Below are 24,039 nucleotides of genomic sequence, written 5' to 3'. Positions count from 1 at the left end.
AGCATTGCAAGACTCGTGATGAAATGTTTATAATTGGCTGCACTTTTCCTGGCACTAGGATATTCAGTTCCGTTAAACTTGTGGTTTGTGTTTCTTTGACCTGGCAGGGACCCTTAGCTCCTCAAACTTAGAATCATAGAAAATTAGGGTTCGAAGGGACTTCAAGAGGTCATCTAGTTCAACCCCCTGCTCAAAGCAGGACCATCCCTAGATCATTCCAGCCAGGGTAACCCATTCCAGTGCTTCACCACCTTCCTAGTGAGTTTTTCCTAATATCCAACCTAAACCTCCCTTGCTGCAACTTGAGAGCATTGCTCCTTGTTCTGTCATCTGACACCACTGAGAACAGTCTAGCACCATCCTCTTTGGAACTACCTATCAGGTAGTTAAAGGCTGTTACCAAATCCCCTCTGTCTTCTCTTCTGCAGACTAAATAAGCCCAGTTCCTTCAGCCTCTCATTAGAAGTCATGTGCCCCAGCCCCCTTATCATTTTTGTTGCCCTCTGCTGGACTGTCCAACCTGTCCACATCTTTTCTGTAGTGGGTGACCCAAAACTGGACACAGTGCTCTAGATGTGTCCTCACCAGTGCAGAATAGAGGGGAATAATTACTTCCCTTGATCTGCTGGAAATGCTGCTACTAATGCAGCCTAGTATGTTGTTAGCCTTTATGGCAACAAGGGCACACTGTTGACTCATATTCAGCTTATTGTCCACTGTAACCCCCCAGGTCCTTTTTTGCAGAACTGCTGCATAGCCAGGTGGTCCCTAGCCTGTAGTGGTGCATGGGTTTCTTCCATCCTAAGTGCAGGAATTTGCACTTGTCCTTGTTGAACCTCATGAGATTTATTTTGGCCCAATCCTCCAATTTGTCTAAGTCACTGAGTCTTCGCCCTACCTTCCAGCGTATCTACTACTCTCTCCAGCTTGGCGTCATCTGCAAACTTGCTGAGGGTGCACTCCATCCTATCTTCCAGATAGTTAATCAAGGTGTTGAACAAAACCCCTGGAGCACTCCACTTGATACTGGCTGGCTACTAGACCTTGGGCCAGTGATAACCACTCATTAAGCATGATGATCCAGCCAGCTTTCTATCCATCTTACAGTGCATTCATCCAACCCATACTTCCTCAGCCTGCTTGCAAGAATGCTGTGGGACACCATATCAAAAGACTTGCTCAAGTTGAGGTATGTTACGTCCACTGCTTTCCCCACATCCACAGAGCCAGTTGTCTCATCATAGAAGGTAGTCAGGTTGGTCAGGTATGACTTGCCCTTTGTGAATCCATGCTGCCTGTTCCTGATCACCTTCTTTTCCTCCAAGTGCTTAGAAATGGATTCCTTGTGGACCTGCTCTATGAATTTCCAGAGACTGAGGTAAGGCTGGCTGGTCTATAGTTCTCTGCATTTTCCTCCTTTCCAGTCTTAAAGATAGGCACTGTATTTGCCCTTTTCCAGTTGTCCAGGACCTCCCCTGATCACCATGAGTTTTCAGAGATAACAGCCAGCTGTTCTGCAGTTACATCAGCCAACTCCCTCAGGATTCTCAGATGAATTGCATCCGGCCCTGTGGCTTGTACACATCCAGCTTTTCTAAATATCCCCTAGCCTGTTCTGTCACCGCTGAGGCTCCTCACTGTCTCCCAAAACTGTGCTGTCCAATGCAGTAGTCTGGGAATTAATCTTGCCTGTGAAATCCAAGATAAAAAAAAACCTTGAGAACATCAGACTTGTCTTCATCTGTCACTAGGTTGCCTCCCCCATTTAGTAAGGGACCTGCACTTTCCCTGATCATCCTTTTGTTGCTAACATACTTGGAGAAAGCCTTCGTGTCCTATGCTAGCTGCAACTGTTTACTCTTTGACCTTCCTGATTTCATCCTTTCATGCCCAAGCAGTATTCTTATACTCCTCCCTAGTCATGTGTCCAAACTTCCGCTTCTTGTAAGCTTTCTTTTTGCATTTAAGCTCAGTGAAGAGTTCTCAGCTCAGCCAAGCTTGATCGCCTGTCATGTTTGCTATGCTTCCTGTACATCGGGATGGTTTGTTCCTGCACCCTCAATAAAGTGCTTTTTTTTTTTTTTTAAATACAAGCAACACTCCGGGACTCCTTTCTGCCTCAGACTTGCCTCCCAGGGGATCCTGCCCATCAGTTAGCTGAGGGAGTCAAAGTCTGCTTTTCTGAAGTCTAAGGTCCTTGCTCTGCTGCTCTCCTTTTTTCCTTTTATCAGGATCCTGAACTTAATTATCTCATAGTCACTGCTACCCAAATGGCTATCTACTTGTACATCTCCCCCAATTTTCCCCTGTTTTGTGAGCAGCAGGTCAAGATCATGGCCAGTCTGTCCATCACTTGTACCAAGAAATTGTCTCCAGCACTCTCCAAAAATTTTCTGGATTGCTTGTGTGCTGTTGTCTTGGCAGAGAACTGGGTGATTGAATCTCCCCCATGAGAACCAGGGCCTATGCTCTGGAAAATTCTGCTAGTTGTCTGAAAAAAGCCTCATCTACCTCATTCTTCTGGTCTGGGGGTCTATAGCAGACCCTCACTACAACATCACCCTTGTTCTCCCTTTGTTCCGTTCCTCGGAGGTTTCACTTTCAAAATTGATTAGCACCTAGCAGCTCCTAATAAAGTAGATTGCACTGTGTACCTTCAGGAAAGTGCATCACATAATTCACCACAGCATAATGTCCAATAAATACCTTGTAATGTTTGGGGTCAGAGACAAGGTTTCATGTTTTGGAGTAGTCCTGAGGAATGTGGCGGTGATTACTCTCTCTGAGGTTTTATGGATCACATTATTAATGAGATAATTTAACATATACAAACAGTGTACAGAGCAAGTATATTACAGGGTACCTTAACTGGACGCTTTGTTTTTAAGGAGTTGAGGGGTGTTTATTTTGATTATGTTTAGCATGTATACCTTTTTAAATATAGCTGTGCTCTTGTAGGAAGTGTTGAGGGTGGTTGTATGTCAATTAGTTCAGTTATTCACAAAAATATTTCTGGGATCCTTCACTGTCTTGTGATGTGGCTATAAAGAAATATGAACCTAGTGCATCTTTGGCACTTCAAAGCAAGTAGCCTGTGGCTTTTGATATGGTTAAAGGAAATAGAATTGAGAAGTAATACTGTCAGGTTCCTGTTATTGTTCAAAAGATAGAGCTATTATGAGAAATGAGTTGTGAAGCAATTTGCAGTTGCTTTGGCAAGCCTTTGAATTTTAGTTTATATTTAAAACAAGATGCTTTTACTGAACTAGGAAAGAACTTGTAAATTCTTTATGAGAAGGTGTTATTCTCAGCCTTTTGTGGACATAGCCTCTCCATCACTAAGATGGCAATACACAGTCATTCAGTTATCCATAATCTCATGACTCAAGATTTATACAGAACCTTTGTAAGGACTTTATTTCCTGAGAGTCCTTGGTTTCTGTGGAGATGCCCTTTTGGCAGCCCCATACTTTCACTCTGTGGCAACACCTGCTGCAGTAAGTGTAGTTAAGAGCAGGCACAGTCCACCAGCTTAACCAGGATCTTTGCCTTGGCCTGCCATGGGACAAACAGAAGTGAGGAGTATGCAGACATAGGAGTGCCTTGCTTAACTGTGTCAGTGGGCTAAGAATACTGTGTGCACACATTCTCCCACAGTGCACTGTGAAACTGCCTTGTTTAGTCGAGTATGCTAGTTAGCTTATAAGTAAACTGTAGAATTATTTTAATATAGCTAACGTTTGTTTGTTTTGTGTTGTTTTTTGTCTGAAAGCCTCAGTTCTTGTAATGCTGTGAGTGTGTGAATCAGTTTCTGGGTGTGGACAGAAGTTTGTTAGCTGTTACAACATATCCAATACACTGCTATGGGAGCATATAGATGTAAGGTCCAGGACAGACTTTTAAATGATGGTCCAATTAGGACTGAAGGAATTTCATGCAGCATCCCAAACATTGCACCACGTGCCATGCCAGACGTGTATGACAGGAAGTGTGATGTTTAGGACTGGGCATAGAATTCCTCTGGTCTCAGTTGCACCACTCCTGTAGATTGGGCATGGGGCAATTTTGTTCCAGACCCAGGGATGCCCCCAGACCCTTGCAGGTTCCAGATCTGGGCTGTTGTGGCTGGATGGATGATCAGCTTGATCATTCAGGACCTGCTCTAACAGTTCTGGGTGGATTCCTGACTCTAGGCTGTTGGGGTGTGTCTGATTTGTTGTTCTGTCAGCTGATAGAATAATAGCTGATTGTTGGCCAGCTCTGGAACAACCCACTTGTATGCATAGCTTTTGACCCTGGGGTCAAGAAGCCTTTTCCTTATCCTAGGGTCTGCACACCCCGGGACTCTAAAAAGAGTGAGCTTAGTTTGCCTAACTCCCCACAACCTGGCATTCAGTGTCTTGTCCTGCAGTCCTAGAAGACTCAAGCAAGTGTAAAATGTTGCTTCTGACATCTCTTACCCAAGTCATATTGTAATGTTTGTTGCAATATGAATTTGAATTGAATAGTGGTAGCTATTCATAGCTACCACTATATAGCTATTCTTCCAGGAAGATATTTACAGTACATATTTGGATTAAGTATATAAAACAAGGCTTTTTTTTCTTAAAGAATTGTTAAAGAAACAAAGAATTGTGTATGTCATGGTTTAACAAAGACTGGAATCTGAGATGCTGCTTTCTCTTTAAGTTCTCATTTGCTGAGCCTTTTTCTTTTCATGAGTTTAGGTGTAGGTACCTGCTTTGTCTTGTTTGCAAGTGAAGTGGCTGCACGCCATCCACAGTACATTTTAATTCCCCACTTCAGGCATTTTAAGTTCAGCCAACCTCTCAGGCCAGATCTGGACCATGGGGCTTGTTGTGGGCTGGATCCAGGCATGGTAGTAGCAGTTAACAAAGCCATTGTTTGCTTCCCACTGCTGACGTGCTTAACAGGGCTTGGTGCCTAGATTTAGGTGGCAGACCCCACTTCCCCTACCCCCTTGAAATTCTTGGCCACATGATGTAGCTCCATGGTTTGGATTTGGGCAGGCCATATGTTCTAACATTTTTGCCCTATTGTATTGTGCAAGATGACTGTTATGGATCTCTTGTCTAACTGTTTCTTCTGATTAGTTTAATGTACTTGTACAGTGTCACCTGCTGTTGTGGTTCAGTGGTAAAAACCTTGTCTGTAATACAGGAGACCAGGGTTCAATTCAGAGACACTCATGTAATTACAGCCATTGGCACTGAGCGTCCAGTCTTGGTCTGGCCTTTGGATTCTGTCTGAAAGGTGTAAAGCAGGGGGTAGAAGGCCTGGGCAGCCTCTGCTTCTGTAGTCTCCTGCCTAGGTGTCTGCATCGAAGGTCCTGGTGATCTCTTGCACATGCACTGGGGTCCAGAAGGATCGATGGTTGCCTACTACTTGTACAATGTCTAGAGCAACTCCTTTCTGTTGACACTTTGTTATACTCAGATGGAAAGTTGAATGTTGATCATGAATTTGGAATTTGAGCCTATATCTGAAATCTGCTGGCAGCTTCTCTGCCACACCTATAGGTCACAATCTATGGATGTCTTTCGGACTGTTCACGTGTCCTTTGGTTTGAAATTGTTAGTTTGGGGTCAGGACTCTAGGTCACTGCCAGAATTTTATCTGCATTTGTCATTGCTGTTGGATTAGAATAAAGCTAACATGAAGAAACAGTCGCATTCTTATCCAAAGGTGCAATTACTGGCATTTCATAAGCTCCTAAGGAAACGTCAGTTCTGTATATCTGGGCTAGACTAGTCCAACTTGTTACCGTCTTTTGTTGATTCTATTCTTCAAGCACAGACTCTTCAGTTCCTTCTACAGCTGTCTAGCCAAAGTTTGATAGCTCTTCCCTTGCTTCTGCAGCTCTTCATGGAGAGGTCAGACAGATTGGGATGCCTGGCAGCACCCTCATTCTTTGAGTAGTCTTTGAGGGAGAGTTTGGGGACTCTTAGGGAGCATCTCACTCTCTAGTCCAAATATCACTTCCATAACTTGCAGTTTTGAGCTCTTGAGGAAACAAGTGACCTGAATCTATTTCTGATCTCCCTAAAATTGTACGTTACCTTCCTACTGCCAGGGCTTTGGTTAGAATTGCCCTTGTTTTGTATATAGGGCTTCTGTCCTCAAAATAAAAAAGGCATTTTATTAGTTTACTAAACAAACTTAAGGGGACAGTTTGAATTAAGCTGATGCTGTGCTGAGAATGAGAAGGGCAGAAGTATTGTCATCCTAGAGAAAAATGCATAGCACAGTTTGGTTTTTTTTTTTACACATTTCTTAATTGGGCAATGTAAGGGTAAACTGATTGGCGAGCCTTGTGGGGTATGTGTATATAGTTAGTCATGCTGTATGTACTGCATAAGTATTGCTGTGCAAAGTTCAGTGAGTATGCTAAAATGATGCATTCCTTGATTTCCCTCAGTGTGACTACTAGATTTAATTAGCTTTTACAGGCTCTGAGCCTACGACAAAGCACAAAATGCATCATTCAAAAGCAAACAATGTTTTTTTATAAAAAGTAAGGATGCTTTTTTTCAGAGTTCTTTATTTGCAATATGGAAAAAATCAGGTCTACCAAAATGAGAAATAACCTCTTTCAAATTTGAGTTTCCTGTATGGATTATGCATTGAAGTCTTGACAGTTTCTCAAAGGAGCAGAAATGTCACTGTTATCCAAATTGAGCCACCCCGTCTTTCCCAACTTAGTTGCGGAAGCACAAGCATCTCCTGGTAACATGTTTTGTGGCACTGAGTCAGTTTGTATCTCCTGTTGCTTTAAAGTATCAGGTAACTAAATGTGTGTATGGTTTCTTGATTTGAAACTTAGTTGACCATCCTGTTCTAAATATTGCACAGACATGTTACTCATAGCTGGAGAGGGCCTTGCTACCAGGCTGATTTAGATTTAAATTTCTGAGTGGTGCATGTGGGGTTCTGTGCTAGAGATGCTGTGTGAAATATAAGTAGCAAAAAAACACTCCAGTAATACTGGGCTGCTCCACTAGAGGTAAAATTTGTAGAAGAGTGCTTAAAACTGCAGGGTTTGACTTGATTGATTTTATTTTATTTTTTTTTTTACTTACGGGAGAGCCTTAGCATGAACTAATTATTGACTTGCACTGAAGTGTACAGGCTAGATTAAAAAAAAAACAACCCTAAATATTAAATATAGGTTTTTCTGCTAATTGAAAACTGCTTGTTTTTGGAGTTGGACAGAGAAGTTTAATTTGAGGTGACATTTTTTTTTCTTTTTTCTTTCTGTTTTGTAATGGAACATGCTCTGAGCGAGGTTGCCATTGCAGTTAGAGGATTGCACAGTAGACTTCCTCTCGGGTGACTTAATCACTTCCCTTAATCACTTGGCAATTGGCTAAAAGCAGCCTGGGAATACCTTACATTTATTAAGCCTGTGACATCGTTTGTTTGCAAGAAGGAAAGTGGTCAGTATTTGTTTAATCCTGGGACAGTTAGCAACTGATAGTAGGCTCCTGAATATCTTCACAAACCTGGCCTGGCCTCCAACACTTGGTCTAAAATAGATCCTGTTTTTCTACTCAAAGTAAAATCCACTGATATAGGTATCTGTTTTGGAGGTAGTTTGACAACCCTTTATTTATATTAGAATTCATAAGAAAGATTAAACTTGGGGTTTGGCTTTGTAATCCTCCATACTGAGGACTTTGTAGAATAACTAGTTAAGGACAAAGTTTGTAGTGATGTTTCTCAATCTTATCACTTAACCTTTAAAAGTAATTTCTGATACAGTACAGTTACTAGACTTTGCCCCCAGTTATTCTGCTGATTTTCATGGCTTTATCGTTGCTTTAAATGTTCTGTCCTCTGCTATGTATACTACCTATGCAAAAAGAGAGACTGAGTGGTTATCTGGTATTTATATATAGCAGTGACACTGAGTACATATTGTTTTGCTGACTACATTAAATGATCATAAATGTGTAGATTGCTTCATCTGCCTTATTTACCTGAGTACAAGATGACCCTGAATGTAAGACAGCCTTCCGAATAACTAGATTCCACACACAGAGGATTTATAAATTTATTATAATTTTCTGTGTATGGAATCCAAATTATTAAGGGTCATCTTAAATTCACCTCTCTCCACCACTGCAGATGGTGGGCGTAGATGTGATGAGGGGGGCAGTAATGGGGCAAGCAGTGGGGCATGAGGAGAGTTGGGAAGTGTGAAGGTGATGAGGCAGACAGCTTGCCCCCCCACACTTACTCCCTATTGTGCCTGACCCACCTCCCCAGCCTCAGGCTGCCCAGTTTTTTGTTTTGTTTTTTTACCCCCATTCCCTCGTTATACCTGGGAGCACAGCCTACAGGGGAGTAACTTGTCCATTTCCCCTCCCCCCTTCCATGCTGCTTCTGTCCCTGCAGGCTCAGGTTCCTGCCCCACTTCCTTCTGTCTCTCCCCTCTGCCTGCCCCTCCAGCCCCCCTCTCCCCCTTACTTTGCTCTGTTGCTCTGTGCCAGCAGGCTCTATCCCTGCTGTAGCCTGGGGCAGGGAGCATGGCTTCAGCCTGGCCCCATAGCAGCAGTGTTGAGCCTGGAGCAAGGCAACGGTGTCCCGTCCCCGTCCCCCCCCCCCCCCCCCCCCCCCCGTGTTAAATGCAGGGAATGGAGAAAACTCACGTTCTAATTGAGTAAATGTTGTATTTGGATATTTTTGGTATTTAACTGCTATTTGTAGAAACTGGGATTTACAGCATTTGGGGGAACGTTTTCTTTTAAGTCCGTTTTAGAGTGTAATCACCTTTATCAGGAATATTTTTCCTTTTTCTCACTGTTTCTGCAAAGAAACGGGCTCCTCAGACACTGAACTGTCTGTTGTAACATTGCACTGTTAATGTTCTTATTGTAGGAAGTCCCAAGTGGGTGATTCTTATCTTTTACTAAAATAAACCTTCATGTTTTCAGGTTTGCAATAATCTGTTTCTGGTATGAAATTGTTCTGTGCCTGGAACTTGGGAGTTTTTCATTATGGCTTCTAAAAAATAAATAAATAAAAAATCACTGTCTAAAACAAAATGCATCTTCTTTCCATTGTCCCATGTTCTGGCTGAGACCAGTAGGGTACTTTGTTTCAGCTGGTGGGAAATAGCTGATTTTAATGTTTGGAACTTTCAAAAATGCAAAATGTTTGACATGCTAAATACAGGAAAAAATCAATAATGGATTACTTTTGAGCCATTATAGTTCCCAAGAAGTAGTAAAAAGCCATTGAAGTGACAACATCACTACACACATCCATTTGGCACAGAACATAAACCAGTAGCTAGCTAGCTAGCCTAGAAGTGTTGTCTATCAGTGTATTTGGGTGCACGGCTGAAAACTCCAGGAATCATCATATGACTGAAGTGGCAAAAAAGTTCAGCCTTCAGCTAAATTTTTGTAACTCTTATTTTTATGCTAGCATTTCTAAACTTCTTCAGAGGAATTTTAGTATTCTGTCACAGTAGCCAGCAATCCATGTGTATTTTATCCCTTATTTCCAAATATGTAATCAGTGTGAATTGTTTAATTAACACCTCCCGTGTCTGATGGGACTTCTTTTTAGTTTGGGGATGATATGTACTTTTCCAGCAATTTGGCTTTTAGGATATATTTCTTTGGACTATTGTCCAAATCCCCTCACAGCTCAGCTTCCTTTAGTGGCCCCACTGAGGGATTTTTTTTCTGTTGAAACAAGCTGTTGCCTCAGACTACTTGAATTGAAATGAATCCTATGTAGGTCATTCATCGTTCTCTGAAGGGTCTGTTTCAGTTATTGAAACTTAGTTGTCAACATGGTCTGATAACCAAAACTGGTTGGAAAATGGGATTCTTGTTCCACAGAAAACATTGATATTTTGACAAAAAGTCCAAAGCAAACATATTTTGACCAAAATGCCACCACTATTCATCACAGGAGTTCAGGGACATGTTTTTTTTCCCCTTGTAGGCTGTGCTCCCAGGTGCAAGGTCCCTCTGCAGGTAGAGAAGCAGTGCATCATGGGAGAAGTCTGAGAAGCAAGGTCCAGGGAGGAGTGTGTGGGTATAATGCAACTGAACTGTGTCTCTTTTATGAGATGCAGTGATGGTGTATCCAAATTCAAACACTTCATTTTGGAACTGAAATATTTTGGGTTCTGGGCTATTAGGAAGATTGAAATGTTGGAAGAAAGACTTTTTGCAGAATCTGGCTGCTTGAAACCAAACTTCTGTCAAAAGTAATTCAGATGGGAAAACTTTCAGCCAGGTTTGTTCATGTTTCATAGTTAGTCTGCTGCTCATACTATCCCTAAACATGCGGTTGTTAAAGCTGACTTTCAAGGGAGACAGAAGGAATCTAAATGCCCCGCTTCTGTTGAGTTTGTTCTTTCAAGCTCTCTAGGCTGGAATATTCAAAATCCCTATTTTTTTCCCCCCAAATGAGTTTCATCTATAAAGCAAAAATTGATACTTTTAATATTGCTATACCCCCCTTTTCCTTTTGAATACAAGGAACTTTCAACTCGTGCATTAGATTCCATGAATATGGAGTTTTTGTTCACTTAGAAGGATTGACATTGTCAGTGTCAGCTGAATTTGTTGTAAGAGATGTGATTTCTTTACATGTAGGTGTTGAAGGTATGGTACCCTCATTCTGCTTATTAGCCACTTGGATAAAAATATTTAAAATACTAATTATATCAGGCATTAGTGTGTACCTTCCTCTGAGTATAACAATGTGTTTAGTAATGGAACAAAGCTGTAAATCAGTTACAGAAATTTTAGTTCTGTGCTTATGCTCTTTCCTTTCCTATACTTTCTGGTATGTGAGAATTCAAGGTTTATCTTGGGTCAGCATAATACAGGTTGATATAGAGAGAAACTACTCTGTGTGAAGAAGGAAGCCATTTTTATACTGCTTATAAAGTCTTAGGAGACTGCTGTGAGGCATTACTTCTGCCCAGAAGCAAACATGCTAGCTGTGCGCAACTAACAGTCTCACTCTTTTAAACTGTTTTATCTGCAGCTTATTGGTGGCATGTCAAACACTTAATTACACTAAAGATATATTCTTGAGCACTCAGGCCCAAATTTTAGGTTTTTGCTTAACATTTTGTTAGGATTTTGTTAAAGCAAACATAGAAACTTCTTAAAAATTTCCTTATAATTTAAAGGCTCTCCCACATTGTTAGAAATCTATGTGACATTATGCTTAGTGTTTTTCTGAGTTATCCTAATGGAGTAGTATTTTTTATTAGCATTTCAGGAGAAACTAACATCACATCATTTTAAATTTCCCAATTTTAGCAATATTTAATAGTTCTGTCTTTAGCAGGGATTCTGTCTCTGATTATTTTGAATAATAAACAGCCCCACATTTGAATGATATAGTGGAGGTAGATGGAGAATGCGAGAGACATGAACTGGCAGACAGTCCAGAACTTCCTTCCTTTTGTCTGCCTTTGACTTTAACATCACCACACCTCTGTCAAACAATAGGGAACTAACTTACTCCCTTGCCATAATTTATAACAAGGACAAAAAATGACAATTGCCCAGGGCTTGTTGGGGAGTTGGTGACAAAACTTGGGCTTTTGTGTCGCACGAAATGGCCAGAATGCTTTAATTATTGCAGGTAAAGTTGATGTTTTCTTCTACTTCCAGTCTACTGAATTCAGGAGTGGATAGAAAGTTACTTTGACTTCTATATAATCCCATCCTGCAGTTATATTTTGTAATAGCTGTGTTTCATGAGTGAAGCTGCTCAATTATCAGGCTCAGTGAAAAGTGCAGCATGCTGATCACTTTCCACATAGGTCTGGGTCTAGTTGTAAGTGGAAAGGAAGACTGTCTGAAGGCTTCCCCATAGAAGTTTTTAATTTGACACTTTATTCAAGCTACTCTTGAAATCAAGTTCATTAAAATCCTATCGGCTCTTGTACTCATACTCTAAACACACGCTTCTTATGCAGCACCCATGTTCAATCTGAGGCATGTGCAAGGGTCATGATCCTTCCTGGATTTTGTCTCTTTGCATCCTACAGCATCTGGTAGATCAAAGAGAAATGTTTTGGAGGGGAGAAGGACATCTCAAGAAGCATGGGTGCCATATCTTTGACCCCTCTTTTTAAGTTTGCTTCTAGATTTGCTCTAATTTAGCCCACCTAAAGTTGCATCTGGGTAGTTGAGTATATTGCTTACGTGGCTGCTTTTACTCTCAGTGAGAGGTCTATTACTGCAGAAGTACAACATTTTTATGTAATAATGTGTAGCGATTATTGGTAGGTCTTAACTTCCAAAACTTACATTTTAATATCTGCTGAAATATTTTTCTATCTTTAGGACACTAAACGCCTGAGAAATGAACAAATTACGGCAAAGTTTTAGGAGAAAGAAAGATGTCTATGTTCCAGAGGCAAGCAGACCTCACCAGTGGCAAACGGATGAAGAAGGAGTTCGCACTGGTAAATGCAGCTTTCCTGTTAAGGTAAGATTGTTTTTCCTCCTTTTAGCTATTAGCTTTCCATGAATTATCAGGGATTTTTCTGGCAGGCATAAGCCCCGTATGTTCTTCTTTTGGCCCATTTCACAGTTAACCTTCTTTGATGGATGTGGCTTAAAAAAACAAAACGCAACACAAGTGGTACAAAAATACCCTGAAAAATCACTGTTGAATGTTTCTGGCACTGCTGTTTTCTGGGTGAAATAAATCATAGCTGTATTTCTCTGCTTGTTGGGCAGAATAAGTATCGAACCTCATAGGTGTTTTAGGAAAGTACAGTGTTATGTTTGGGGGGAATAAATAAAAGGTAATAGCAACTTTAAATGTTAAGTTTAAGCTGTGGCTTTAACTTGCAGATATACTAAATCTCCTTTTCACTGATAATATTGAATCCAACTGTGCAATTTAACTGTTCAGTGCTATTATGACAGGTGTCACAAGGGTATGTTTTCTACATGCACAATGTACAAGCAGTAGACCTGTTTTAATCTGTAGAAACCAAACAGTCTAAGGTATCAGACTTTTAAAAGCTTTTTTTGCAGTAAGTACCTTATGTCTGTAGAAGGGAAAACTATTTAGGTAAAAGCTATATTAAAGATTATGGAGTCATGAAGCAATGAAACATCTACACTTACATGTAATATCCCTAGATCCTCTGACTTGTGAAGCAGGTGCATGTTTGGCAAGCTGTAAGTTTTTCTATGTGAAGATTGGTAGCATTGCATTTAAATGGAAGGGGGCTCTAGTTAATAAATGTGCAGTTTTTATTAGAACTTTGAAAGAAGCTTTGAAACAAATCAATAGCTTTTAAACACGTAGACATTGAACTTCCACATTGTTTCTATTGTATGTAACACTGGTTTTGAGGTGAGATCAATCTGAATTTAAATTCTGATGCAAAGTGATACTTATTCCCTTGTGTGCTCTTGGCTATAGCAGTGGTTCTCAACCTTTTTTGTACCACGACCCATTTGTAAACATTGATGGTCAGTCCTGAGCCAATAAATAGTTTAAGTAGAAAACAACCCCTTGGCCCTGCTGGTGCCCCTCTCTCCCAACCTATAACCCCCTGTGGCCCAGCTTCCACCTGTGCTACCTGTCACCCCATCTCACCTTCAGGGGAGAGGAAGTGTCAGGGTAGAGCCGAAGCCTGGCCATACAAGCAGCTGTCAGTGAAAGGAAGTGAGGGCAGCGCCTCCCCTCCCCAACACATTGTCTATATTGTGTCCCCCTCCCCGTGACAGACTTACTTGTAAGGAGCTGCCTGCGAGAGGAAGCCCATGTTTTCCATGTTTTTCTCCTCCAATCCATTTTTAAAGTTTGATCCATTTTTCAGGTTTGTTCATGACCTTTCTATATATTCTTGTGACCCCCTTTTGGGCCTAGTGGGCCATGTGAGCTTGCTTAGAAAGTTTTGGATTAAACCCTTCTGTATTTAGGTGCCTCATTTGGTCAGAACTTAAAGCTGACTTCACAGGTGCATAAGGCAGTTCATACTTTACAATTCAACTGTAAAAGATGGGAATTTTGAGTTTTAACTGCATAAGTTAACCAGGCCTATTGATGATAACAAATTGCTCTGGTTTTATCTTCCAGAAGACCATGCATTGAGATGGGCAGTAATGGAAAATTTTATTATTAGGTTTGGGATTCAAAGTGGGTGTTAACCAGTGTTCAGCAGATCCAGGCAGGAAGTATGCCATTATGAGCAAACAAGATAAACCAAATGTGGAGTTGTTAGCTTGGTGGGTGTTACTATATTTTGCTTATTTAGAAGAATAGAACTTTGTCATACTGAAAGAGAATATCCTGTTAGACAATACTTAGGGGCTGTTCAGTAATTCGTACACTCCAGGAAAAGTATGTCTTTGTGTATGCGCTTCTCTCTAAATGGGTGTTTCTATTTCCTGATGTTCATCACTGGAGCACAGCAGATTGACCGCTTTTTCAAATATACAGCAGTCTGGAAGGTAGTAAAATGGAAGTAAGAACTTCCTTTTCAGAAGTTCACAAGGAGACATTCCAGAGATGTTTCACCTATTACATTTGTAGACAAATGCATATCATCATGCTTACCCTAAGGAGGGAAATCTTGCTCTGTTCTTTATGGTTTTCATGGACTCACCTATGAAAGGCAGAAGGTAGGGCAGGGTGGGACCTTGGAGACTAGTTCAGAGAGGCATGAGCTTTTGCAGGCAACAACCTACTTTGTCTCATGATATAGCTATAGAAAACAGCATTTGGCATTTTACTTTAGCTTTTGCTCCAACCATTGCCTTCCCTGGATCAATGGGACATATTGGCTTCTGGTTGGGATAGGGAGGAAGTCTGAGAATGAGAAGGGATGGAAAATGAGATGAGTTGTTAAATAACTTTCTGTAAACTGTATTGTTGGCCAAAGAAGCCAAGCAGCTGTAATTCAAACTTAACTGAGTGCATTTTTAGCAGGAATATTCCTGATCTTTAAGGCATAGGAAAGTGGGGCTTGAGGAGACCTCACAAGGTCACCTAGTCCAGCCCCAAGTGTCTGTCCAACCTCCTGTTGAAAATTTCCAAGGATGGAGATTCTCCAAGTTGCTTGACCATCCTGACTTCCAACCTAAATTTCCTCTGCTGCAGTTTGAGGCCATTGTCCCTAGTCCTGTCCCATGCAGTCATGGAGAAAAGCCCATTTCCATCCTCTCTGTAATTGCCCTTCAGGCATTTGAAGATTATTATCAAAACCCATTCCCCCTCAGTTTTTTCTTCTCCAGACTAAATAGCCATAGTTCTTTCAGCCTTTTCTCTTAAATTTTGCTTCCCAGGTCCCTAGTCACTTTTGATGATCTGTACTTTTTTACAGTCTGGTCACATACTTCTTGGTGTGGAGCACAAAACTGGGCACAGTACTACAGGTGTGCCCTCATCAGTGCCAAATAGAATGGAAGAATTGTGGAGTAGAATAATTGCTTCCCTTGATTTGCAGGTGACTTGTTGATACAGGACAATATGCTGTTGGCTTTTTTTTGCAACAAGAGCACAGGTTTGGCTTGTATTCAGTATATGGTTCCACTGTAACTTGCAAGTCCGTGTCTGCAGTACTGCAGCCTAGCCAATCGTTGTTCAGTCTGTATCTGTACATGCAATTATTCCATCCCAAGTCCAGGACTCTGCACTTTGTCCTTGTTGAATCTCATCTGATTGATTGCAGACCTTTTTTTCCAATCTATCCAAGTCATTTTGGATCATAGCCCTGGCTCCTCAGAGTGTCTGCAATTCCACAACTTGATGTTATCCACAAATTTCCTAAATGTGCACTGAGTCCCATCATTCATATCATTAAAGATGTTGAACAGTACCAGACCCAGGACAGACCCCTGGGGAACCCCACTTAATGTCTAGTTACGAGGAGATGAGACGAAACATTAACAACTGCTCATTGAACAGTTGTGCAGCCAGTTATGTATCTTCCTTATAGTACTTTCATCTAGTCTCTATTTCCTTAGTTTGTTGATGAGCATGTTGTGGGAAACGGTGTCTTCATTGAAGCCTGGCTACAATGAAGGTATATTGAATCCACTGTTCTCCCTCACCCACAGAGCCTGTCACATTATCCTAGAAGGAAATCAGGTTGGTCAGGCATGACTTGCTCTTGGAGAATCCATGCTGGCGGTTCTTGATCACTTTGTTCTCTCCTAAGTGCTTCATAACAGATTCCTTGAGTACCTGTTTCATGATCTTTCCAGGTATCAAGGTCAGGATATGACTAGAGTCTGTAATTCACAAGGTCTTCCTTATCTTTCTTGAAGATGAACACTATATTTACCTTTTTCCAGTCATGTAGGACCTTACCCCAGACCCTCCCTGCCTCTCCAAGTTCTCAAAAAGGATAGCTAATAACTCTGAAATTACATCAGCCAATTGCTTTTAGTACTCTAGGGTGCATCCCTTGTGGCCCTGCCAATTTGAAAGAATTTAGCTTCTCTAAGTAATCCCTAACCTGGTCTACTATTACTTTAGGCTGTTTGTCTCCTTCCCTATCTTTGCTGCCAACTGCATTCATCTGCTAGCTACCCCTATTTGTGAAGGCTTCAGAAGTTTAAAAAAAAAAGTGTTAAATACAATAGCCTTCTCTGCATCATCTGTAACTGGATTGCCTTATGCTTATTGTTTCTGTGGCTGTCATCTTTCTTTTTTGATGCTCAGAATCCCTTTTTTATTACCTTTTTATGTCCCTTGCCAGTGGTATCTCAAATCGTACCTTGGCCACCTTAATTTTCTCCTTTATGCCCATGAGATGCTCTTCTATAGGACTATGACCAAGTTTCCACTTCTTGTAGGATTCCTTTTTGAGTTTCAACTTATTGAAGAGATTGTAGTCTAGCCAGGCTAGCCTTTTGTTGTACTTCACATTCCATCTCATCAGGATAGCTTGTTCCTCCTGTGCCCTTAGAAGGGCCCCCTTTAATGTATAGCCAGCTCTCCTGGACTCTTCTACCACTCAAACTGACTTCCCAAGGGATCCGGCCCACCAGTTCCTTGAGTTTAATTTGATTTTCTGAAGTCCAGTGTCTTTATTCTGCTGCTCTCCAGCTTAGAGCTTTGAGTTCTTGCTTTGTGGCCAAGCCACTATCACCCAAGTTGCCTGCCACCAGGGGCAGATCCAGGGGGTTGCAGTTGTACCCCACTGATTCTTGCTTCACCCAAAATTTAAAACTAACTGCCTGGTGGTGGTGGCAGCAGCATTTCTATTCAGGCACCAGTGAGGGAGTTCATTGACTTAATGACTCTTTATAATCTATCTGATTACGTCTAAATTCTTTGTTCCACAGAAGTTAACAACCCTCTCTCCTTTTGAATAGTCTTGACATTCCACTAATCAAGCTATCCTTTCTTCTGCTGTCTGTTAGCTGTTTCTGGTATTGTAGCTCCTATTCCACAGCCCTGCAGGCTGTTTTTTCACTCTAGCTAAGAACATTAACTTCCAAGAGAAGTGGTGCAGGCTCCTACCCTGGGGGTGTTTAAGAGGAGGTTAGATGAACATCTTGCTGGGGTCATTTGACCCCAGTATTCTTTCCTGCCATGGCAGGGGGTCGGACTTGATGATCTGCTCAGGTCCCTTCCAACCCTAGAAACTATGAAACTTGGGGGTGGAATAGGAGCTACATAGGTTCAGTGAAGCATGGGATGCGCTGTCAAGGTGCTCAAGAAGGCTAGGTTTTGTTTTATGAATTTGAAAGAAATATCCATTTACTCCTAATATCTGCAGGACTAATGAAACAACATATTTTGACTATTTTTTTTGCCTGGTTAGTTATGGTTTTCTCTGCATAATATAAGATAGTTATGTTGTCATTCCACTAGGCAGCAGTAGTCAGTGTCTTGGGGAAACAAGTGTTTTGATCATCTGTTCATTCTGTCCAGTCCCTGTGCAAAGCTATTGTCTAGCTAGTATCTGACATGATGCATGCAGTGATTCAACACTAGTCTCTTTTTGACTCTTATACCCTTGCTTGTCTTTTGCTGTCTCTTATTGATGCCTTCGCATTGCTTTCTAGATACTTGTGGAAACATGTTTCATGCTACAATTCCCATTTGTCACTGAATCCTTTGTATTTTGCTATGGTTCACTGAATACAGCATGTTAGATGTACCCTACATTGCAGACTGCCTTGCCTGAGTGTCCTGTTGATATGGCCTACTCAAAATTTGGATAGCAATCTACCTGCCATTTAAAAAAAAAAAATAGTATATTTCCTCATATACAATACAGCTCTTCCCTCTCCCCCCAAAAACAGCTGCAGAAATCAGAGTGCACATTATATGCAAGGAAATGCAATAACAGTGATGTCTGACTGTACCAAGCAAAAATGAAAGTAAAGTCCATATGTGATTGATCCACAGGGAACAGAACAATGAGCAGGCTTGGCCCCAGAGCTGCTGTTGCTGCTACTCTGCTACATGGAAAGATCTGTCTCTCTCTCTGTCTCTCCCTCCTCCCCACCAAAACAAAGTGCATATCTTCATCTAGGGCACATTATATGCAAGAAAATATGGCATATCTTCTAATTCTTTACTTGGTCAAGTTGGTACTTCATGAGGATGTAAGTCCCCTGCTGCTATCTATCCACTGTTGTTCTTGCTGCTTCATGTATGCTTTCTGTTGGATGTGTATTTCAAGCCAGTTGGCATACTTATGTCAAGCATGTGTGTGTCTCCTTAGGTATAGAACACATCTCATAATATGAGCTCTTTCTGTCTGTTGAGATTACTGCTTGGTCCCCTGTACATAAAAGCTTTGGCTTGTGTACACCTAGCTCATAGTTCTCAGCCCTTTTTAGACTTGAGGCAGCCCTTGTTAGATGTGACACCACTTACAAAATGCTAGCTCTTAATTTTCACCTGTGGTTTATGTGTGTTTTGAATACAGAAAAATAGACCAACTCTTCTGTTGCACAGAACTCAAAGACCACAACATCAGAATGTGTATAACACCATGAATTCCATCTTGAAATGTCTGATTTATCTTGTGAATCATATTTCCACACTCAACAGTGCCAGTCAGTATTGTGTGGCACTCCACAGCACCCTTGAACAGATCTCAAGGCACCCTGTTGAGAATCGGTGACCTAGCTCTTTCCTTTTCTTGTAGGAGGCAATATCCTACTCTCTCTTGTTTCTTCTTTCAATGTAGCCAAGTTTGGAATATGAATGGGCTTAAACTTTAGCACCCTAGCTCATTTTTATGCTTCTAAGTTACCTAGAGCCAGTTGGAAATGTATAGATGTTCTAGATGGGCATTTGTATGTGTTATCTGGTAGGTGTCCTCCCCAGTGCATCTCTTCCCAGTAGTGTCATCTTAGTAGGGTGATCGTGTCTTTTTTTTTTTTTTTTTGGTCAGGACTGTCCCATTTTAAACAGATTTTGGGCATCCCATTAGTTTGATCTGCAATGAAATCCATGGTTTGTGCTCTCTTGGTTCCTAACAGTGGATTGTACTCCAGAATGTCAACTACTGTGAGCTCCAGGCCATAAAATCTCATTTTGTGGACTTAACCACCGGAATTCACACACACTGACTTTTAGGATGGCTGTATTGCACCTTAGCAACACTAGGTCATATTTTTCCAGTCTGTTTTGCTCGTTAGTGGTGATGGAATTGCACTGGAGGTTTCTTTACAATCCAGCTGGAATTGAATTCATGGTTGAATCAGTAGCATATTTGCAAACACAGCAGTAGAATTGCTGACAGCCTTCTGAATGCCTGTACACTGAGTAACTGTGAACTTGGGAAAGTTGCACTGCAGGAGAGAGACTTTTAATGTAGATAAAGTCCTTGCGCATTGTCATTTTTCTCCTGAGATATCTGTGATACTGGGGAAATACAAAAAAAAAAAACTTTCTCACGTCTTGCACCATTGCCCATAGACTGGGCATTTTTTACATGGCCTTTTGTTGCTTTCCACAGTATATGGACTGTCATGTGGTCACTCCCCTGCTTCTTTGGTTCCTCTTACTTGCTCTTCTGTACTTGCGGTAATCATTATGTTCCTTTTGCTGAATACTTATTGTAGCTGCTCTTGCTGTTTGGAGGTGCTTCCATAGGGTTAGGTCTGACCCTTCTAACAATGTCTTCTTAATTTTAGAGTTGTCAGCTCTCTACAGTATTTGCTTCTGCTGCTTGGCTTCAGGTTTAAAAAAAGAAAAATCTCTCTGCAGACTAAGTCTGAGGTCAACTTTTATTAGATGTTCCTGTGTTTTAGTCATTATTCTTGGCTGGTGTCTCACTTCTCATCCCTTTACTTAAGTGAGATCACAGGCTTTCCCATAACTTTTTTATCTTTAGTCCCTTGCCTGTCTCAGTCTGTTTTATGTGAAGAATCTTTTTTTCCTCAGCTATGCAATTCATGTGTCAAAATCTGACTTCCTTGGTGAGTTTAATCCTGCCTGCCAGTTTCTGCATGTTACTTTTTTTTGTTTATTTGAATCAGGCTTCCCTGCTGTGGGTCCCACTGGATTAATTGCTGCCACTGTTCCAGGTTGGTACCCAATATGTGGTACATAAGGGACTCAGTGATTGCAAAATCAAAATTTTGGTTCTTTGGTGGTGGCACTATTTATAGAAGTGTCACAGCTAGCTCATAATGGAGGGAGGAAGGGTGCTTCTTCCTTCCCCTAAGTTCCAGATAGATTACAACAGTTATAGATAAGCATTTTTCAGGAAACAAAACCTTAATGTACCTAAGGAACATGAAAAATATTTTAAGTTTATAATATTATCACTTTAGAATCTGCTCTCTTTTGGAGTGGTAGCACTTTAAGATTCAGTCCTAAAGTAAAATTCTCTCCAGTGGGTCCAAACTCAGATGCATATAGAAGTGTAGTGTAGAATATGGTCTATATGAAAGAAGATTCCGTTCCATTTAAAGTATATTCACCTTCTAGCACCCATCAGGAACATCTGCAAATAGATTTGCTCATTATAAGAACACAAAAACAAGTAATGGAATTAATCAGATGCTCAAATCTCTGGACCGGGGGTGTTCAGCCTCCAGCCCATGAAGCCATTGCATCTGGCCTGTGAGGCTCCCCATGGGTCCAGACATTTAACAGTGGAGGGAGTGGTGGCAATTAATATGGCCACCCTACCCAAATCCCCAAACCTAAATCCCTGTGTGGCTGGTCAGAGCCCAAGTATGCCCTCTCCTCCTCCTCCTCCTCCTCCACTTCTTTATTGTGGCTGGGCCATGCCCACTTTCCTTGTGGGGCCAGATTGGAGCTTAGCCATGCCCCCTCTGCCCCCTAGAGGGTTGGGCCGTACTTCTTTTCCTCATGGGGCCTGGTCATGCCTTCTTTCACCCCTCAGGGCTGGGCCATGCCTCTTTCCCTCTGTGGGGCTGTATTGAGGCTGACCTGCCCCCCACTTTCCTCTGTACAGTCAAATGGTGCCTGCCATGCCTTTCTGAACATCAGATTGGGACCACTACTGGGATCTGGCTTGCAGACAGACTGGACACTGCCAGTCCAGCCCCCTGGGGAAAAAGATTAGGCACCATTACTCTGGACCAGCTGAAATGCATATCTCTTTTGTGATAAAATAGCCACAATCAAAGGTCCCATGGGCCAAAAAGACTTCTGATACAAAGACTGGGTATGGAATTTCCAGTGAACATGAAGGTATTTGCATTGCCCAATGCCATCTGAAGCTCTTGTAGCACGTATCTGATTGTGGTTGTACTAGCAAACTATTATGCACAGATGGTCAGTATACAAAGGAAGTTGTTTTTTTTTTCCTAATATTTTTTCCTGTTACATTAAATCTAGTATCTCTAGTCAGGGACCAGAGCTGTATTGTGCCAGAAGTTTGACTTTCAAATTGACAGGCAGTATCCTCTTAGACATGGTACCTCAACCATTCTATTAACATTTTTTGGCTGGGAAAAAGTGTGCACTAAATTTTTAGACAGTTAGGTTTCCCATAATGTTAAATGCCAACTGTTATAACTGCTGAGAGTCTTTTCCAAACTATATGCATATTTCTTCCCTTCAGGAGTGATTCTTTAAGAACAGTGGAAGGGAAAATGAGAGGGAAGAGGAAGAACGCTAGTATTATGTTAAAAGAGTAAATCCAGCCTCTGAGCAAGAAGAGCAGCATGCCAGAGAAGCTTTGTACAAAGCCTAGGACGAGCCGAAAACTCCGTCTGTCCTACTTCTCTTTTAGTTTAAATGTAACAGATGAAAGGGTCCTCTTGTTTTCTATGTACCATTTCCACTACAAAAAGTGAAATCTGTTGACATGTGCACATTAAAAATGTTTTCCTGCTACAGACACTACCTCACTGAGAATTTGCAGCTGTTTTATGTTTTAATAACTAAAATATTTGACACTGGGCTTCTTTTGTCTGAAATGCCTTTTGAAAAGTCCCTCTGGGTAAGTAGTTTTTATTCATACAAATGCACTTAGACTAACTGATCTGTGAAATTCAGATCAAAAAAATTAGGTCACTTCCCTTCCCTACATAACAGAATTAAGCAAATAAATTTTGTAAGTTCTTGATACTTTTATCTGATTGGACATGTCAAGCAGCAGGAACAGCTGAATTTGTACCTGTAAATCTTGGAAGCTTAGCAGTCAGATACATCTGGGATTAACTCGTCAGTTCTCCCCATAGCCTCTTTCTAGTGACAAGTACCTTCTGTTTTAATGTCTAAAGAAGTCTGCTGGCTCCACTTTCTGTATGGTATTTAGATTCTAGATTCTCCAGCTAGAGTAGGATACACACCACCAACTCCAGGAGAAAAACATATTAAACTCTTGAACTCCTTTTATAAACAAAAAATGGTATGCATTTAGAGTCTGATATCGGACCGCTGCTAGTAGTGTTAAATGATTTTTAGCCATTTTACCTTGTGTTAAGTCTCTCTTCTCTAAATTTGTGTATATCTACATGCACTATAAATGAATTTTCAGAATAAACAAGGTTTTTTTTCTAGCTAGTCAGGAGGGATTTGAGAACACACTTGCTTTATTTTTCAAATATGGTTGAAATGGGAAGAAAGAACTGTGAAAGTATTGCAGTGAGGTCATACGTTGACTATTCACATTGCTGGTATTGCTCTGCTGTGTGTGTGTGTGTGTGAATATATATATATTTTCTCATTCTAAACAAATATCAAATTATACAAAGCTATTTAATTCCTGTCCACAGACCTTTACCTTTACACACAGCAGTTGTAACTTGAAAAAGTGCGACTCCTCTCTTATGCCTAGGTAGCTTGTAACGCTTTGATTCATTCTGATCATGTGGTGATGTGAGAGAGACTGTTTTCATGTTGAGTAGGGGTGCACCGATAGAGATTTCGGGGGCCAATGCCAATAGCCGATTTTTAAGGTGGCATATCGGCAAATACCAATCTAATTTCTGATAACAGCTGCGTGCAGCTGGTAAGTCTGTTGTAGAGGAAGTCTGGTATGGGGAGGCGCAGATCAATGCGTCCTGCAATGAGGGAGGGAGTGGAGCTGGGGCTGGGGTATATGCTGCCTGGGCAGGGCACATCAGGCACAGGACAGAACTATGGCCCATCTGGTAGAGGTGTGGTGGGGGTGGCTACTGCCACTGCTCCTGTCACTCATCCAGGAGGGCATGCTGCTGGGTGCCTGGATCTGCACTGAATGGGCCAGGCAGGCTGCAGCGCTGTGCTCAGGGCAGGCTGAGGCGGTTGGGGGGGGCTGCAGCCCCCCCAAATTTTGCTATACTCCCCGTAGTTCCCTCCTAGTGCCACCGCTGCCCACCCTGAGTATAGAACAGTGCGGCACACAGCTGCAGCCCACCTGGCCCATCTTGCACAGATCTGGGGGCACATGCTCCCTCCCCCACCCTGGATGAGTGGCTAGAGCAGTGGCAGGAGCTGGCAAACAAGCAGTGCACAGCAGCGAGAGCTGCTTCGCCCCATGTGTGCCCTGCTGGGCAATGTCTGCCCCAGCCCCACTTGCTCCCTCACCATGGGGGGAGGGGGCGGTGATCTGCTCCCCCCATGTCCCTTCCC

General features: G+C 41.7%; 1 protein-coding gene across 4 annotated transcripts in view; it reads left to right on the top strand.

Annotated features, from left to right (window-relative positions):
- Positions 1-12,353: 12,353 nt before the first annotated feature.
- The window catches only part of NUMB (NUMB, endocytic adaptor protein), a 54,380-nt gene continuing 42,694 nt past the window's right edge, over positions 12,354-24,039 (top strand). For all 4 annotated transcript variants that reach the window (XM_019551223.1, XM_019551221.1, XM_019551222.1 and 1 more), the window contains exon 1: positions 12,354-12,498. In XM_019551223.1, coding sequence (XP_019406768.1) covers positions 12,373-12,498 — 126 coding nt within the window. In that variant the 5' untranslated portion in view covers positions 12,354-12,372. The remainder of the gene's footprint in view (positions 12,499-24,039) is intronic.

The sequence above is a fragment of the Crocodylus porosus genome, unplaced genomic scaffold, assembly GCF_001723895.1.
Source record: "Crocodylus porosus isolate Cpor-Errol unplaced genomic scaffold, CroPor_comp1, whole genome shotgun sequence".
In the NCBI taxonomy this organism is placed as follows: domain Eukaryota; kingdom Metazoa; phylum Chordata; order Crocodylia; family Crocodylidae; genus Crocodylus; species Crocodylus porosus.
Note: the sequence above shows the minus strand (reverse complement) of the source record. Positions and strands in the feature narration are given on the sequence as shown.